This window comes from Scatophagus argus, chromosome 8, assembly GCF_020382885.2.
Source record: "Scatophagus argus isolate fScaArg1 chromosome 8, fScaArg1.pri, whole genome shotgun sequence".
NCBI classification, from domain to species: Eukaryota; Metazoa; Chordata; class Actinopteri; family Scatophagidae; genus Scatophagus; species Scatophagus argus.
This window is the reverse complement of record NC_058500.1, coordinates 25,376,953-25,395,932: the sequence shown is the minus strand read 5'-3', so window position 1 is coordinate 25,395,932 and position 18,980 is coordinate 25,376,953. Positions and strand designations below refer to the sequence as shown.

General features: G+C 40.6%; 1 protein-coding gene and 1 long non-coding RNA gene across 4 annotated transcripts; one reads left to right on the top strand and one right to left on the bottom strand.

The window, feature by feature from the left end:
* Nucleotides 1-2,762: 2,762 nt before the first annotated feature.
* Nucleotides 2,763-14,823, bottom strand: LOC124063557 (protein-serine O-palmitoleoyltransferase porcupine-like). Of its 3 annotated transcripts, none has more exons than XM_046397331.1 (13): nt 14,491-14,823; nt 13,908-14,044; nt 13,466-13,658; nt 11,981-12,024; nt 11,513-11,694; nt 11,253-11,383; nt 10,264-10,389; nt 9,588-9,688; nt 6,949-7,025; nt 6,398-6,461; nt 6,185-6,270; nt 4,557-4,667; nt 2,763-3,365 (listed from the first exon to the last, which is right to left on the bottom strand). In XM_046397331.1, the coding sequence occupies exons 2-13, from the start codon at nt 14,041-14,043 to the stop codon at nt 3,264-3,266; spliced, it is 1,353 nt and encodes a 450-aa protein (XP_046253287.1). In that variant the 5' UTR covers nt 14,044; nt 14,491-14,823; the 3' UTR covers nt 2,763-3,263. The 3 variants fall into 3 exon arrangements, with proteins under 3 accessions (XP_046253287.1, XP_046253288.1, XP_046253285.1); XM_046397332.1 differs by having other exon boundaries at nt 10,264-10,347; nt 14,508-14,823; XM_046397329.1 differs by having other exon boundaries at nt 14,508-14,821.
* A 1,231-nt stretch (nt 14,824-16,054) lies between these two features.
* Nucleotides 16,055-18,622, top strand: LOC124063765. The gene is made up of 3 exons (XR_006844150.1): nt 16,055-16,296; nt 18,333-18,420; nt 18,563-18,622. It is a non-coding gene; the product is annotated as an uncharacterized LOC124063765 (long non-coding RNA).
* The last annotated feature ends 358 nt before the right edge of the window (nt 18,623-18,980 follow it).

The window sequence follows — 18,980 nt, the reverse complement described above, 5'->3', positions numbered from 1 at the left end:
TGTCCCACACAACTATAGGCAAAGTTAGATTCATTCATTTAATCAATTCATCTTTCAGCCAGTCTCTCAATAATATGATGAATAGAATAAATGAATGAATAAATAAATAAATCAAGATAAATAAAATGAATGTAAACAAAATGAATATGAAAAGTAAATATTAGTCATCTAATATTTACTTTTCAATAGAATAAAACTACGGTACCTGATAATTGTACTTCGAAGACAAATTCTGTTAATAACAGAGGATTCATGAAAGGAAGTTACAATGTGATATTTCAAAATTAAAGCCTTCTAACTTGACTTTTTGGGGCTATTTTTCCTGCTTTTAATGAAAAGAAACCTCCAGTTTCCACAGACAAGTTTGACTTCACAGCCATACCAGACTACTCACAGTGTCACACAATAACTCACAGGAAGTTCTGATGTGATATTTCAAAATAAAGGTTGTCCCAAATCCCATATATCATCAAATGTGTTCTCTGAATTCAGAACGCTGTTAAAAGCAAACTTCCTGTTGCTACTGACCAATTTCACTTCAGCATGATAGCAGGCCTCCCCAGTGTCACACTGTAACTTACAGGAAGTTCTGATGTGGCATTTCTTGGTTTGTCTGTAGGATGAACCTCTTCATTAAAAGAGGTCCCTTAATTCTTTTGAAAGTTTCATTTATTTATTTTTATTTATTTTTTTGTATGTGGTTCTTTTTTCCCCACAACTTGACAAAAACCCTGAAGCAGTTAACTGAAAACTTGAACTAAGATCTCAAATGATTAACTTGAGGATGTCAATATGCGCAGGTGAGCAGAGTCAGTGGGCTGCACAATGCAAAGAATACTTAGAAGCTACAAACTTTTAATCATGAGCCAGCCTCTGTCCTCCATTTGGGCACGTTGCATTGAGGAAAGGAGGGACCCAATTAAAAGTACTGCAGGTGGCTCACGAGGTTGCAGGTCTGGGCCCAAAATTTCAGAATCTGTAATCTAGATCAGAATGAGACAGATTTTCAAAATTTATTTTGCTATCCCAGATCAGAATCAGAATCAGAATTCCTTTATATATCCCCAAGTGGAAATTCTTTTTTGTACAGACATTGCACTTGCAGTTTTCCTGACCAAGAAAGAAAGTGAAAGATATAAAAATATGATAAACAACAAGATAAGTATAAATCTAAACAAATACAGGTATTTACATGTGTAACATATATACATTGTATATATAAAAGTATGTGTCCGTCACAGAGCAGAGTTTGATGGCGACAGGCAGGAATGATTTCCTGTGTCGCTCTGTGGTGCTGGACACCACCGACTCATAGAACATCCTCAGCATTGTCCTGCAGATGTTGAAGGACCTCAGCCACCTCAGAAAATAGAGGCGGCTCTGGCCTGTTCTCTACGCAGTGTCCACATTCTTGCACCAGTCCAGTTTGTGGTCCAAATACACCCCTAAGTACTTGTACCCTTCCACCACCTCATTGGAGCCTTAGTGCTCCTCAGGTCCACCACCAGTTCCTTGGTCTTTGTCACATTGAGCTGTAGGTGGTTTTTCCCGCTCCATGTGACAAAGTTGTCCACTACCGTCCTGTACTCTCTCTCACACCCCCCAGTAATACACCCAACCACTGCAGAGTCATCAGAAAAATTGTGAAGATTTCTGAAGATGGCAGGTCTCTGCAGTGCTTAGTCTGTGTGTAAATAGTGAAGAGGAAGGGAGAGAGAATGGTTCCCTGTGGAGCAAACTGATCTTGTAGGTTTTTCAAAAAATGTTCAAATATTATTGCTATTTATTGTTTTTAATGTAGGTGATCTTGAGTGATTTGAAAGTCACCTTTAAATAAAATGCATTATTTTATTATCATTACTATTAGAAAGAATCATCCTCATACCAAAAGATAAGGCTTACAGAATCTAGATTTTCAGTGACTGGACAGGCATCCTTCTGATGGTCAAAGTAACACCTGATTATCTGATGTTCTATCAATTGATACAGAAAACAAATAAAAGCTCATCGGATCCTTTAATGTCTATATGCTCGTCAGGTGCTCAGTGACACCAGGGAAACCTTCCTGGCTCAGTGCACACTCCAACAGCTGTACAATGTCCCCAAAATAAAACCTCCTTTGTGGAACTCCTTTCCCACACAACCCAAATCAGGTTAAGAATGGCCTAATTTTTATGCAGGGATTGCACATGTAGGCACTGGTAGAGCAGTGCTTTTCATGAGGTCTTGATTATTTTTATTGGATCAGGAGAGCAGAAACTGCACATCTTCCATCATAGGCTGAAAAGTCAGACAGGTAAGAAAGTCTTTTTCTCTTGTTTCTAAATGTGGCACTTGACACAGTTTTGCATATTTGCTGCACGTTAATGTACCTGCATATTTCTTTCAATATGGGTTGTATCCACATGATGCATGGTGAATGCACTTACTGTAAGTCTCTTTGGATAAAAGTGTCCTCCACAGAGCTGTGAAATATCACTGTATATAAAGGCCCATTTGTAGATGGCTGTTGCAGATTAGCTTTAAGACAATCTCATCCATGAGTATATGCACGTTTTCTTCTGCACAGTCCATGTGGTCTGGATTTTGCAGTGAACTGTTCCTTTAAGTTGCAAGTGCAACATTACCCCATACTATATACTTGATTGATGAAGGCAATTATAATTACCAACAGAAAAAATTAAAATTTTCAGTGTGACCCCTCCATCCTCCATACACCCGACTCAGTCTGTTAGTATTGTGACTGCAGACCAACCAGCGTGTTTACATTTCCACAAATATTTAATAGAAAAATACAAAAAATAAAAAAAACCCTGAATTGTTACACTAATCTATATACCTATGTGTCTATAAAGCATGCTAAGCTGCTGAAATGGTTTTTGACCTCGATAGCAACATTCCAGAACTTGTTTCTGAGTTCTGAATTCCTTGTTCCTACCAAACATATCTAACCTTCTCCAAACAGTGATCTACAGGCAAAAGGGCAGAGGTCTTGTGTTCTTCCTTTCTTCTCATCTTATTTTCACTGCAGTCAAATAATTGTCCTGAAGCACTCCTTTGATCCAAGAAGTACAGGCTTCATAATATATTCTGTTCTCCATCTTCACATCCAAAAAATGTCAACCTGTAAAAAACTATCCACCTGTCCCACAGTTCTTCATTCACATCAGGTAACAAGAGACTGATATTCATGGAGACAAACCCCACCCCCCGTATTATCAAGTATCTGCTGTCTGTCGGCCTTCCCATCTGCTCCGGTGATGTCAGTGAATTAAACGGTAGAAGACCCAGCAGGCGAATGCAACCCAGTGGCTCGCCCAGTTCAGTTCAGACCACCTGTGGATGGTCTGGATTGCTGCGTAACCCTGCAGAAAGGACAAATAAGCACCAGTGTCAATTGAAATTGTAAAAAGAGTCTTGGTCAGTCTCACTTGCCTGGTCACTGTGGTGCTCTAAAACAGGCACTCTTTCATTCACTATATTTCTGTAATCCCTTCCCTTTTAGATCACCGGTCAAGGCAGATGGCCGCCCATCTTGAGCCGGGGTCTGCTCCGAGGTTTCTGCCTTCTAAAAGGCAGTTTTTCCTCACCACTGTCACCAAGTGCTTGCTCAAGGGGGAATGTTGGGCTCTCTGTATTACAGTTTAATTAAAGAGTTTGGTCTAGACCTGCTCTAATTGGAAAGTGTCATGAGATAACTTTTGTAGTGAATTGAATTAAATAAACTGAATTGAATTGAATTAAATCACTGTTATGATGGGGCACAAAGGAAGTGAAGCTACTTTTTAGTCTTGTGCTACTCACGCAAGTTTGATCACTGGATCATTTATTTTTATATGCTTTACTTCCGCAAATATGTAACATTAGAAGAGCAACAGTAAAACTAGTTAACGAGTTTACTCTCTTCTTTTTCCCTCTCCTCTCTGTGCATTTCTGAAGCACATTTCCCTCCAGTCAGCACTCAACAGTACAGAAACACACAGCAGGTAATGTTATGTCATTAACCAGCTGTTGCAAAGAGGATGATAAGGGAGTCTGAAGATAAATCAACTTTTTAATACCAAAGTGGAAATGTAAACTCAGTTCTCTTCCCGCCAGTAAAAACGCTCCAGCAGCAAGAGCAGACTCTAATGTGACAGTGGGTGTTAATTCCTCCAGAGGGTCCAGCTGTGAGCTCCCCAGGTGTACCCGTCCGCTCCACCTGGTCCTCACCACAAAACATTCTACATGTGCATATTTTTCCACTCAAGTTGAATAGTTTTAAAACAGAAATGACACATATTTTGCATATTTATGTCATTTGCATCACTGCCTTTGTATGTGATCTAGATGCGCAAAAAAAAAGTATTCATTTCCTATGTGAACACACCTCTGAACATCTGTCAATTAATCTCAACACTTCCTGCACAGATGTTTCATCACAAGATTCTAACTCAAAAGGTAGAATCCACCTCCGTAGGACTTTAAAAAAAAAAAAAAGCACTTTATCTTTTTGACCGTAACATAGCCTGTAAATATTCCTTTTTCCTTAAGCTCTGTTTTCAGGATGCTCTTACCTCTTCTACTTCCTGTTCATCAACTCCAGGATCAAACATGGAGCCTAGGTAAGTGAGGTGGAAGATGGCCAGCAAGCTGAAAACCAGGTTCAGCAACATCACCCAATACTCCTACAGACCAAAGGAAAATGAACAAACTGTGAAACAGCTGCAAAATCTTCATAGTGCGTCATTCTCTTCCTCAAGTGTCGCTCAAACTATAAAACCTGACAACTTTCAAGGACACATATACTTTTCATAGACACCATACACATTTTACAGTGAGAGTAACAATGCCAACGAGCTGTTACATGAACTCATCCTTTCCTCTCTCAGTGCCTTATACACACCAACACAAGTTTGCCCAGCTATCCTTGTTAGGTCAATGCACTGACTCTCATTGTGGACAGCACTGTAGACCCTAACCAGGACCTCAGAAAAGATGTTCCTCATTGGGACCAGGCCTTGATCACCACAAAGTCCACAGATCCCAGTTGGTCAGCAGTGTTTTGCCGGGGGCCCTCCCATGATGCACTGAGCTCTTTCTTCCTCTCCCTCTCCTTCTGCACACATTCATGTCCCATTAATGCATATTACTAACCCAACTTCTTCCCTGGAGTCCTTGTGCTTTCTCGTCTCACAGGTTCCCATGGATCGTGGTTGGACCTCCTGCTGCGGTCCTGCTCAAAACTTACTGCGATTACTACTGTTTAGTCATAATCTATTTTAATTCTGTTACTACTCTGTACAGCTACTACCATTATTACTGTTACTAATACTGCTATCATAATCACTGTAGTACCTTATGTATACTTCATTATCATTATCTACAGTTCCAATACTTCTGGTATTATTACTGCTGCTATGCTTCTCTGCTTGTGTGCTCCTTCTCTCCCTTCTCCCCCTCTGCCTCTCTCTCTCTCTCTCTCTCTCTCACAACCCAACCAGTCAAGGCAGATGGCCGCCCATCTTGAGCCGGGGTCTGCTCTGAGGTTTCTGCCTTCTAAAAGGCAGTTTTTCCTCACCACTGTCGCCAAGTGCTTGCTCAAGGGGGAATGTTGGGCTCTCTCTATTTACAATTTAATTAAAGAGTTTGGTCTAGACCTGCTCAAATTGGAAAGTGTCATGAGATAACTTTTGTTGTGAATTGACTCTATATAAATGAACTGAACTGAATTGAACTGAAAGTGTTTTCAGCTCTGATCATTGAGGCCTCACCTGGCTCAAACACAGAGTTCATGTCAGTGAGATTTCTCTGTTACACTTACACTCTGTCACTTTTGCCAACTGCCAGTTCAACATGTAGGTTAGCTTCTGCAATCTTTCTGAATTTATTGTATCTAAAACAACCCTATCATCCCAAACTAAGATTTTTAGCTTTTACTTATTTTAGATATTTTCTGTACCTTTAAATGAATAGATATGGAAAACATACAATTCCAAATCAAGCTTCCTGTTACTTTAAGCTTCCCCTAAAGTGGCATGTGAACTTGATATACTGATAGTGATGAAAATGTCCCAGTCCGGCACAGTATGATGCTGCTTTTAATGTCAGATACAGGCTGTCTTTCTCTGTGTGTGTCTATATGTTTCCACTGCTTAATATTGCTTTCCATTGCATACTGTGCTAAGCAGAGGTGAAGCTGTACCTTCTTATGCTGATGACCGCAGTCAGAGGCGCAGGGCCTGGACAGGATACAGGCACTGAAGATGGATGCAAGCTTCTTTCTCAGAACTGACAAAGAGAAATAAAATCAACAACCTTGCTGGCTAGTAGCGTGCTGCTGAAAGGGACAGTTCTTTTCTACCTTCATTAGTTCAACATTCAGTCAACTATGTGCACACAGAAATGTTATTCATACCATGTTCAACATATGTGATGAAGCCCAAAGAGAGCAGAACAGCTCCCAGGTGAAAACTCAAACCCTGAAGAAAACAAACAGCACATTACGTTCAACTAGTGATGGTCAATCAGTCAGCATCTTACACAAGGCGCATACTGCCTATGACTCATTTCAATCGAATTCATTTTTTTCAGTGATGGTCAATAGTCATTACATCAGTTCAAATGCTAGTTAGTGTTTAAAACAAAAAAGTAGAAGCGGAATGTTAAACCGTCCTATTCACAGTGTTTCTATCAGTCTACAGTTAAAGCCATGTGACAGCAGATGGTAGCTCAGTTTAAACTGAATTTTACATTATAATCAGTCCTGAATGGGTGCATAATAAACAAAGTCCGGCTGTAGCCTACAGTGCATTTCAAAAGTGAGGAAGCAGATCACAATTTAGACTGTAATTGTGTGAGCCCTACTTCCAACACAGGAATAACTGTCTAAAACATGATATTAGTGTATGTTAACATGGCCAGCAATGCTGTACAGGGCTCCAGACGAGTGTGCAACATCTTACTAACATGCAGTAAGGCGCTGGCTGCATATGTCACCAGGATGGCTGGAAAAGTGCCCAGTTTCATGGTGCTTTTAAAGACATCTGAGGAACATGGAGAACAGAACACACACATAATGACAACATAAATATACAATACAATCTGTAAAAATATAAGTAGATCTTCAACTATTTTCATTATAGATTAATTTGACTGGTATTTTTTTCATCCATGTAAAAGATAAAATGTAATATGGCCTCAAGTTGCGATTCTGAGTTCAAAGGTTTTTACGCTCAACCGAAAGAAGAAACTCAATAAGAAAAAAAAAATCAAACCTGTAATCAGCAATGAATGGGTTTCAGGCTTCGCAAAGGTGGGCAAAGTCACTTCATCTAGTTTAATTCTGTTTAAATAAGGAGGGAGACCAATCACACACTTGTTTCATGAGCTCCACTCAAAATGTTATGCTCAAAGTTTGTCCTCCTTTCATCAGATTTGTTATGAACTTTGGAGCGTGTGTTCAGGAGACAGTGCAGAATATCTCCAGTGACTTTAATCAAGACTACTTAAAGACATGTTGATTTAAAAGTGAATAACTGATATGCCACGCCCACCTGCACCAATCAATAGAACACCTCTCTGAGCACGCACACCGACATTGGTGGAAATTCTCTCTTTTGAGGTCTTTTTGTTGTATTTGTGGTGCCCCCTATGGGACAACATGAGAATACCTTGGCAGATATCTTCTCAAAGTCAAGGGTAGTCCCTTAGTAGGAAGGGTCCTTCCATGTTGGGTCCTACACAAGACTCCTTCCTAGCATGCAGAAAACACCTGTGATGCCGTCCCTTCGCTTCCATTTGCCATTTTTAAAAATTACAAGCATTATGTGCATAGACGATGGTTGGTGGTGATAATTCAGCAGCATTTGATGACATAGCCACCATAAAATTCAACTGTTTGAAGATCCTTCCTTGACTTTGAGATACACACCCAGCCTGAAGCTACTGTGCCCATACATGCACCCATAGCTATGATGACTGGTCCCATAATTCATGACCATTTTCCTGCTTTTTTATTTTTTTTTTGACTGATCTCGCTCATTTTTAATCCAATTGTATGTCACTGGCCAGCAATGCTGTATACCCAGTTTGGTGTTGATAAATTAAATAGACAGGGTCACACTCATGAATACACTTTTTAATATATTCCTCAGTGAGACCCTCTCTTTCAATATGAACACATATTATTCATTTAGGGTAACATTAACCAGGCTGACAGCACAGACTAGTGTCAATACAGTCAAAATCCAAAAATCCGATAGCAAATTATTGTTAAGACTGCAAAACGGTGTCAAATCCACCTTGAGTTCGACTTCTGTGTCTCCTCCATACTTGAATGACCTTTCCAAAAACTGCAGTTTTGGCCTTTAAATACAGTACAACCATCTGGCTGACTAGGCTCATGCTTCTTGAGGCACCTGCACATTATTTCCAGTTACTGGGCAAAGTCTCAAGTTTCTAGCACATTCCAGCTGACAGCAAATTGTGCCACTGCAGCAGACACAACAGAAACAACTCATAATAAACTGGTGCTGACAAAATAAAATACTAAGAAGTGGAATTCACAGTTTAAGGGCCACAATGATGTCTTTTGTTTAAAACTTTAAGATATTCAATTTACTGTCATATACACTATATAGACAAAAGTATTGGGGCACCTGACATTACACCAGCAGGGACTTTAATGACATCACATTCTAAACAAATAGACAGCCGTGCAGCTATAAGAACTTCCACTCTTCTGGGAAGGCTTTAAACAAGATTTTGTAGTGTTTCTGTGGGAATTTTCGCCCATTCATGCAGCAGAGCATTTGTGAGGTCAGGCATTGATGTTGGATGAAAAGGCCTGGTTCGCAATCTCCATTCCAGTTCATCCCAAAGGTGTTGGATGGTGTTGAAGTCAGGGCTCTGTGTGGGCCAGTCAAGTTCTTCCACATCAAACTGATCCAACCATGCCTTTATGGAGCTTTGCTTTGTGCACTGGGGCACAGGCATGCTCGAACAGAAAATGGCCTTCCCCAAAGTTCTGACACAAAGTTAAAGCATAGCATTGTCCAAAATGTCTTGGTATGCTGAAGCATTAAGATTTCCCTTCACTGGAAATCAGGGAACTAGAAAAACAGCCCCAATCCCAATACTTTTGTCTATATAGTGTATGACAAAGAAACCAGCCTATCAACACTTTTGAGGAGATGAAATGGCTATGGTTTGGCATCTTTGATTCAATATATGTTATTGATCTTTAAAATTGTTGTAGATTAATTTTGTTGACTGACTGATTATTATTTGTTCAGCTCCAAGTGCCAGACAAAGAGATGATCAGCTCAGTATTGGAACTCATATTTGCTCAGGCTGATAGTTTTTCTTAAGCGTATGTTGCATACAAGTAAAATATTTGGTGTGAATGGCAAAGGAATGACTGTCTGGACACCATAAATGTCTTGCCAGTAGCCAAATGACCAAAGTGCTGATCAGACCAATGGCACACTAACTTTACCGTTTTTAAGTTCAGCATCTAGGAGACCATACCGTGGCGTTTGATGTTCAGGCAGCAGTGTTCAATAATGCTGGTGTGTTTAACAGAAAGTGTAGAAGCAGGGACTTACAGGTTTTCAGCCACTGGGACATAGGGATGTTCCAGGATGTCACCACCAGGACCATGGAGCGAGGCATTTCCACACTAAGAGGCTTCACCACACTCATATCCCTGCACAACAAACACACACATACATACACAGTTCTGCACAACGTAGTATCACAGACCCACTGGTTCTGAGAAACCTGATGACTTTTGAAATGGACAACCTGTTTCAGCAGCTACTGCTCCTTCTCTCTGTGCTTGTGTCTACTTTACACTTTTTGAATGTTACTATTAGTACTGCAGTTTTTTTTTTTTACTTCTGATTTAACTGGTGCTGGTGTGTGTGTGAGTTTTTGGGGACTTGAAGTTTTGCACACAAGTTAACTAGAGAGAATGACTGCTCACACCCACGACAAGCTAATGAGCTACCTGCACAGAGGTATGTAGGCTTAGGGTGTACCATCTGCCAAAGGAGTTCCTGGACACCACTGCTGTTGTTATTTATATTCCACTGTCTGCCACAGGGGCGAGTGTGAGGGATGTCATCGACCTCAGCGGCGCTAAAGAACATTGTAATAAATGTTTATTAAAGTGCTGTCTAAATGAAGCTCATACTAGCTTGACACACAAGCATCTCTTCACTATCCTCAGTCTGTGAATAAAATCCTGTATCAGAGCGGCTCAGCCCCAGCTAAACTCACCACATGATGTTGTCTTTTTCTTCAGTGAAGCCAGCTCCAGCCAGCATGCTGGTGCCTTCACTGAGGTGACCCACAAAGTAGTTACTGAAATGGAAGGACACTGCATTCTCATAAGCATCCAGCCACCTGTGCAACATGCAATATATACAAGTCAAAAACACACAAAATGTTTCGTCCTCCCAAGTAACAACAATTCTTGTAATTTATTTATCTGCCATTTATTGTGATGATTAATCGATTAAAAGTTCAGTCCATAAAATGTCCAAAAATGTGAAGAATGCAAATCGTTATTTCCCAGAGCCCGAAGCGACATGGAACAAGTTGCTTCAGTCTGAAGCCCAAAGACTCTTCATCACAACGATAAATGACAAAGAAAAGCAGCAAATCTTTTCACTGAAGAAACTGGAAGCAGCAAATGTTTGACATTATTGTTTATAAAATGAATGAAACGATCAATCAGAATAGTTGTAACTAATTTTCTTCTGATGGACTACAGATTAATTGACTAACCAACTAATTATAGCAGTTAAGTTCTATACTTTGCTCACATGATGACAACTCACGCATCTCACTGTCAACTGTGGATATTCCATCCACTGATGAAGACTATGAGATGCAAAGAAAGTTCCAGAAAAAACTAGTAAGTGGATCTTGAATTGTTTTGTACCTAACAGTGTGTTACAATAACATCACACTGCACATAATCAAGTACAGTAACATTAAACCGGTGACGTGCTTTCTAGTGGTATGATGCTGGAACAGAACATTTTCTCCAAAGACATGACCCAACAACAAAAGTCCCCTGTGCATGTCTTATTATAAACACATTCATTCTAACCCTGATAACAAGCCTTACCTTTCTCATGTATCTTGGAAGCAGGGAAAGAAAGACAGACAGTTTGTTTTTAAACCAGCCTATTGTAAAAGTCGTTGGCACAACTACCAGCAAGTAAATAACCACCCAGCTGCAGAATGAAAATGTGCCTTACTTCTGTGTGACTGTGTTTCCTTGGATGGGGATAAACAAAATGAAGAGGTAGGGGGCAATGCAGGTGGAGACCAGCAGACAGATCTGACTCTTCAGGAGGCTGATGGAGGAACTCTGCAGCCATAACCAGCTCTGAGGAACATGCCACCTCATTACCACCACAGGACTATACAGGAGGCATAGCATCATACACACACACACACACACACACACACACACACACACACACACACACACACACAGGAAGCATCAATTACCTACCAGTTTCCTGCCTTCAACAGTGTCCTTATAACTGGAGAAACTGATCCAAGGGCCAAAGATAATAGTGCCCACAAAGAGAACATAACCAAGGAACTCAGCAAGGGAGGGAAAGCTGCTCACTGCTCCTCTGTCCAGGTCAAAGGCCAGAGAGATGGCCTTCATGGCCACCACCATCTGAGAGCCTCACACAGGGAGAGGGAGGGGGAGGGGGACGGAGGGAGAGAGAGACAGAGAATCATTTGCACTACATCTGAAGTATGCATGCACTGGACACTATGCCAGCAAAAAGATCCCAGTGACAACAACTCTAACAACAGGGTTCATGGCAGCTCTAACATCAACAATATTTCAATAATGTTTCAAGCTTTCATTTTGCTTTTAAATTAGTTACACAATATCAACAACAAGAACCACAAATAAACAAAACTTCCACCACAGCACTGTAGGACCAAATGAAGGAATATTTACCTCTTATTTTATACCAGGTCACAGAGTCAATTAAATGCAACTCTCTGAAATGAAGAGATAGAAAATGAATGGAACAAGATCTGGCTTATAGACCAGGAACTAGACAGTTTACAGAATTACTGATGAAATTTGTTCAGGAGGAATTTTGCCCAAAATTAGAGAGGAAATTATAAGATGGTGTAGGTGATGGCTGTACATGTCATTCCAAAGCAATATAATAGTATGATTCCAGACAACTGCTATTAGGCAGGAAAGAAGTATAGAGTATCCTTTTTAAACTCATTTTTATAGTAATTTTATAACTGCAATATTGTGACAGATGCACAGATGAATGTGAACAATGAGGACAAAAAGATCACATCTGAGCTGAATTAGAATAGGGTCACTTTTAACTGCAATGTGGATGTAGCCTAAAGAAGAAGAAGAATCAACTTTTATTGGCAGTATATATATATTTTTACATACACACATACTGAATTTGCCTTCTGCATTTAACCCATCCTTAGTTTAACACACACATGCAACACCCGGCAAATTACATGCACATGCAGTGAAACACACACAGGAGCAGTGGGCAGCATCAAGCGCCCGGGGAGCATATTGGGGGGTTAAGTGCCTTGCTCAAGGGCACATCACCCGGCTAATGAAGGGGGGGGGGGATTTTATCGCATTAATCACTCCACCACATCCAAATTTTTCCTGCCCGTCCGGTGGGGGAATCAAACCGGTGACCCTCTGATCACAAGCCGCTTCTCCAACCTCTAGGCCACGGCTGCCCCAAACGCACTGAAAACGCTAACCATGTGCCCTATCGACACACTTCAGGCATCTGATCTGAAGCACCAGAAGCAGCAGTATTTTAAGAAAATGTCTCTCCATGTGCAGAACACACACACTTACATAAGAACAAAACATCAAGACTCACTCTGACCTCTCCTCTCATTATTATTAACATTATCATTATAATTGGCTCAGAATTACAGAACTTTGATAAATATAAAAATAGCTGAATTTTGTCTTTAGGACTGTCAGGACAGTTTGACATGCCTCAAAATGCATTTGGTGTGTGTTCAATAGGCGCACTTCAAAACATGCATCAGCTGTGCTGCATGGGGGCAGCCGTGGCCTAGAGGTTGGAGAAGCGGCTTGTGATCGGAAGGTCGCTGGTTCGATTCCTCCACCGGACGGGCAGGAAAAATTTGAGTGTGGTGGAGTGATAATGTCCCCACCCCCTATTAGCCGGCTGATGTGCCCTTGAGCAAGGCACTTAACCCCCAATATATGCTCCCCAGGTGCTTGATGCTGCCCACTGCTCCTGTGTGTTTCACTGCATGTTGCATGTGTGTGTGTTTCAGTCAGCGATGGGTTAAATGCAGAGAAGTAATTTCCCAGCTTGGGATTAATAAATTAAATTAAAAAAGGAGGAACAGGTGGCATACTGCCTCAGCAGAATTGTTTTGAGCTTTTGAAAGAAAACTAACTGACCCAACGAAGAGGTAAATCAGAATGACGACTGAGAGGAAGAGGCCTCTGCTACTGGCATGTCGGCTGAGGAGCATAACAAGGTAACACAGCGCGGTGAGCAACAGCACCCAAAGCATGTGCTCCTCAAAGAACAGAAACAGGGCGCACATCCCAGCCAACAGAGACACTATGTGCTTCACAGTGGACACACCTCCTGGGAACATAAGCAAGGAGACAGCTGAATTAGAATCAAGTCCAATAATCTCACTGAAATATCTTTCATCATATCAAAGTTACTTTAAGTTGATTCTAACCAGGTGGAATAAAAGTGTATAATACGGAAAACCTGAAAAGTCAATTTAACTGTCATCTTATGTAATACGGTTGCAGAATATAATAAAAGCTTAGACAGGAATGATGTTTAAATAAAGAAAAAATAATGCATCATGTGAGTGCAGCTCACCCAGTCTGAAGCACAGCCTGCACAGGAGGCAGAGCAGCAGCAGCCTCCACACTTGTTGTAGGCCCTGTTGGACAGTACTGAGACCGCAGCTCTCAGCCAGCTGCCGCCACACTGCCAGCCTGCTGGACATGTCCATCCTGCAGCAATAAACAAATATGTGAGAAGCTGGATCCAGAAACGGCTTCAGCAAAACCTAACTCTCAAGCACTACTATGGAACAAATAAACCGGACACAGCATTTTCTCCACATAGCCCTTCTTTACAGGCAGTCTATACGTGCTAACGTCGCTATAGAGCTGTAAATAACCAGCGTTAGTGTTGGTTAAGTAACAACCTTTAATTCGTTAACCGCTTAATCTCAGATGCTTTCAATAATGTGCCTCGTTACCCTTACTGATAACATTTCGCTACGGTTAGTTGTTCGCAGTTAAGCGTAAGTAAAAGTCAATTCAGTGAAATGCAGCAGAGACTACAAGTATGTGTGTATATAAATAGTTCCACATTTGTTGGAGCAAAACTCCAGCCAACAAAGGCTAACGTTACAACTATAGTGTTTTAGTACGTTAGTCACTGTAATACACACCTAGCTAGGAAGCTAACCTGAGCTGTGGAAGACGGGAACAGGGAGCAGGTCCAGACTTGAGGAATGCTGGATACTACTTCTTTTTCTTTTTTTTCTTTTTTTTTTTCTTTTTTCTTTCTTTTTTTGTGTTGTCTTCTTCTTCTTTTTAACTCCTTCTTCTTCTTCTTCGTGTTTTTCTTCTTCTTCTTCTACTTTGCAAATGGCGTATTGTTGCCCTCTACTGTTAGCGCTTAGCGACATGATGCGAGTTAATATCTTTACGTAGTCCAACACGATGCAGATATTTCCCCAGCCTCGTCGTTTTTGTCCTCTTTTGTTTAGTCCCCATGTCTTTCAACAGCTTCTTCCTTTGAAGTGAATAATTCTTGCACTGACTAACTGACAACTATAGTCTGTATTCTTTCCTAATGAGCAAGCATCCTGCAGGCATCCTGCTGTGTGAATTCGATTATTTATTGTGGCTAAAATTACTGCTGAGTCACTGCAAAGTTGTTCAGTTTAAAAAAAAAACAATCGCTTCCTTTCATATTTAATTTTCCTGTGATGGAATGGCATCGTTAGGTTATGTTATGTTATGTATTTCAGACTTCATGTGATGAAATAAAGACATATGATTGTGTAGTACTGCTAACATGATCCTGTTACTACTGCTTCAACTACTACTCAAAGGTCATCAATAACAGTGTTATTCAAGGCCATAACCATGAAGGCAACATTGGAGGACCAGTGGAAGTGCTCATAACAATAATGGCTAATAATTAAGTTGAGTTACAAAGTAAATCTCCACAGGAACCAACTATAATTATAGCATAGAATACTTATACATGTATATTGATAGCATCACCAAAGTGAAATGCAAGACTTTTCTTTATCGTTGTTGATTGTTGTTGATAAGTTGTGAAAATCATAAATACAAGTTCAGTGTATGAGTTACTGTGTTTATAATTACAAGCAACTACAAAAAGGTGCAAATGTTACCATATCGTAATATTGATATTACAACTGTACAGATGTGCCATCAGCGTTAGAAAATCTGAGTTTTAAGCAATGATGATATATGGGGAATAACTAGTTCACGCATATATATTTATTTAGATAAATATATATGTATTTATATATTTTCTGTATTTAAAAAATAAAACAAATAAAATAAGTAACAATAAAATTAATGTATTTATTGTTAGTAGTAGTGGTACTAGTAGTAGTAGCAGTAGTGGTAGTAGTAGAAGTAGAAGTAGTAGTAGTAGTGGTAGCAGAAGTAGAAGTAGTAGTAGTTGTAGTAGTGATGTGGACAACTGTGTCTTTCTTTTACTCACTCATGTACCTGTAGTGTATTACTGCTGTTATTAGTTACTTTGACTACTTGTGCTATTTAGCAGCTTTTCTGTTATTCAGTCTTTATTAACATGAGGAGTGTGTTTGGTGAGGTCCTCCTCCTCCTCCTCCTCCTCCTCCTCCTCCTCCTCCTCCATGCCCCCGTCTTCCAGCTGTTTGACGGCCCTTTAAATAGTGACACCGTGTCGCCTCCTGCAGCCTAAGGACCAGGCCGCGGCCGGCTGCAGTTCTCTTGTCCTCCTGCAGGGGGCAGTGCAGCGTAGCTTCTGTCCATGGTGCTGAAGATTCGGCTGGATCTGTCCGCGGTGCTGAACAGCTCAGGGGTGTTAGCTCAGTTTGGGGCTGCTGTCATACGGATTAAGTCCCTGCTGTTGCTGCTGTGTTCTGGTGTTGTTTTGTGGCTGTGTTACAGTTAACGTCTATCTGCCAGCCCAGAGATGTCGGAGCGGAGGGGGAGGGGAGGGCAGTAAGGTAAGGCTTTATGTGTCTGACAAAGAGCAGAAAGCGCACTTATATGTCGTTATTTTCCGGGCCTTGGCTGCAGGACTTACGGCGGATTTCACACCGAGCGGGGAGGACATAATCAAACCGTATTTAGGCTCGTTCACTGGGGATGACAGTATGAATTCTGATGGTTTTACTTTCGTGGAGAATAACTATGCATACGAATGTGCGGACGATCGGGCTTCTAAACCGATTATTATCGTTGTTGGTTATTTCCGGCTCCGACAGGTTCGGTGTCGATTTAAGTCACTTTAGCTCAAAGTGTGCACTGCTGAACGCCGGTGGTCTTTGTTGTAATTTTGTCAGTGTGCCAATTTAGAAGCTGAGAAAGGCCTCGTCCTCGTTATTAGCCCGGCCTACTTCTCTGCTGCCACCACACAGCGAGCCTATGGCTCTGTACTTCATATTCGCTTTGTGTATGTGTGTGTGTGTGTGTGTGTTTGTTTGTGTGTGTGTGTGTGTGTGTGAGGGAGAGAGAAATGTAATAGTAGTCTATACTTAAGCAGATATCATGCTGAGTCTTAGTCATGCAATGGCCTCCCAACAGGCATAAAGTCAATTTATACCTTATTTATTTATTTTTTATTTTTGGCCCGTGTCCTTGTTTGAAAATCCCCAAACATCACGACTATCTGCTATCACACCGTCTCAAGCTCCTTTGTATTCTCAGAGGGATTGCCATCTAATATATTATGATGATATATTTAAGTTATGTCTATATTTTCTTCATTTATTTTTTTATCTTCAATTAAAAACAACAATATGCTTCATTATAGTCTTATACTCTCAATTAGACTCTCTTAGATTTAATTGAATCTTAAGACACTTCCCACACTGTATGTCAGAATAATGTACCTTCTGTAAGTGTTTCTTGCAGTGTTTCATGGCAGGACAGCACCTCCTTAGAATTTGTTTTTACCAGCTGCTGGAACAACCTTTCAGTTTATAGAGGTTTCTTTTACACTAAGACATTTGTACCAATTCAAGACAAACTGTCAAATATAACCATACTGAGTCTAAAAATATTCAAGTGAGCTTAGAGAATATTCACAATGCTGAAGTTTGAAGTGGTAGAATTTAAACTCCCCAAAGGCTGCAAATACCCTCAATTCTGAGAAAAACAATACTAAAGACATGATCTCTGGGCCTTCAAAAAGCTAGAGTGCTGCTTCAGTGGAGCCATGTGCTGTTTACACTGACATTTTCAAACCCAAGACGTCATGCTTTTTTATAGTTGCACTGTTCCATCAAATGCATTTTAGATGTCTTGTCCATCAGCACGGTGGTGCGGTGGTTAGCACTGTCACCTCATAGCAAGAGAGTTCCAGGTTCGAATCCCGGTCTGGGCCCTTCTATGTGGAGTTTGCATGTTCTCCCTGTGCCTGCGTGGGTTTTCTCCGGGTACTCCGGCTTCCTCCCACAATACCAAAAACATGCACATTAGGTTAATTGTGTACCTTTCGTCCGTAGTCAGCTGGGATAGGCTCCAGCTCCCCCGCGACCCTGACGGATAAGCGGTATAGAAAATGGGTGGATGAATGACTTGTCCATCAACCATTTTCCCTAAAGTATATGTTGTATCTTAAGAAAAATAAAACTATGTTTTCCCATATTATTACCAAGTGTCTTGCTAGCTTGTTGCCAGCTAGGAGGTAAATTGGATTTAAAAACTGTTCCAGTAATTTAATGTTTCACTTCCATGAAGTTGGGGGACCTACAGGAGTCATGTTAAGAAAAGCGGGATTATACATTTCCCATAATGCATTTCAGAAACGTTTCTTTTCGTTGCACCTTCCCTGATTTGCAAATGCCCACATTTCAAACCCCACACCTCTTGACTTGACAAAGTTCTTACTGAGTAATTCTAACCGTGACAAGTAAACTGAACATTATTTGTAGAATCCATGGATTTGCCATCAAATCAGTCTAATGGCTGTAAAATAATTCTTTTTCCATCAGCAGTTTATAGGAAAGGGGTTGTTTCTGTGTGTTTCATCCAACAGGAAATGAGTTTGAAGATCAGACATTGAGTCAACGGTGGACCAGGGCAGATCAGAGATCAGATCAGAGAGGACAAGCGTCAAAATCAAAGTATCTATCTATCTATCTATCTATCTATCTATCTATCTATCTATCTATCTATCTATCTATCTATCTATCTATCTATCTATCCAGCATTACTGAACTTCATCACTCCTCCTCCTCATCCTGCTCATGTCCCTCTATTATTCAGATGAACCAAGACATAACAGAGACTCGAACACGAACCCGCTCCAAAAGCACTCGAGGTCAGTATAGACACCATCATTCAAAAGTTTGAAATCATTTGGTAAAAATGTTTGAAACATATATTTTAAATGTAACTAATACAGTTAGGTATATATTTGGAAGTGTACGTTTGTTGGCATTTGGCTTCTGCACACCACCACACAAATGAAATACTTAAGATGTAAGCAAAGTGAAGACTTTCACCTTAAATTCAAGGGGTTTGACAACCCCTGAGAAAAGCCATTTTTATACACCAACCCCCATTTTGGTGGCTCATAAATGATGGCTGACAAGCAGTTTCATGGTCAGGTATGGCCAGGTATGGCCCATGACAGATCAAGCAGATAAAGGCCTGGAGTTGCTTCTGAGTGTTACAATTGCAT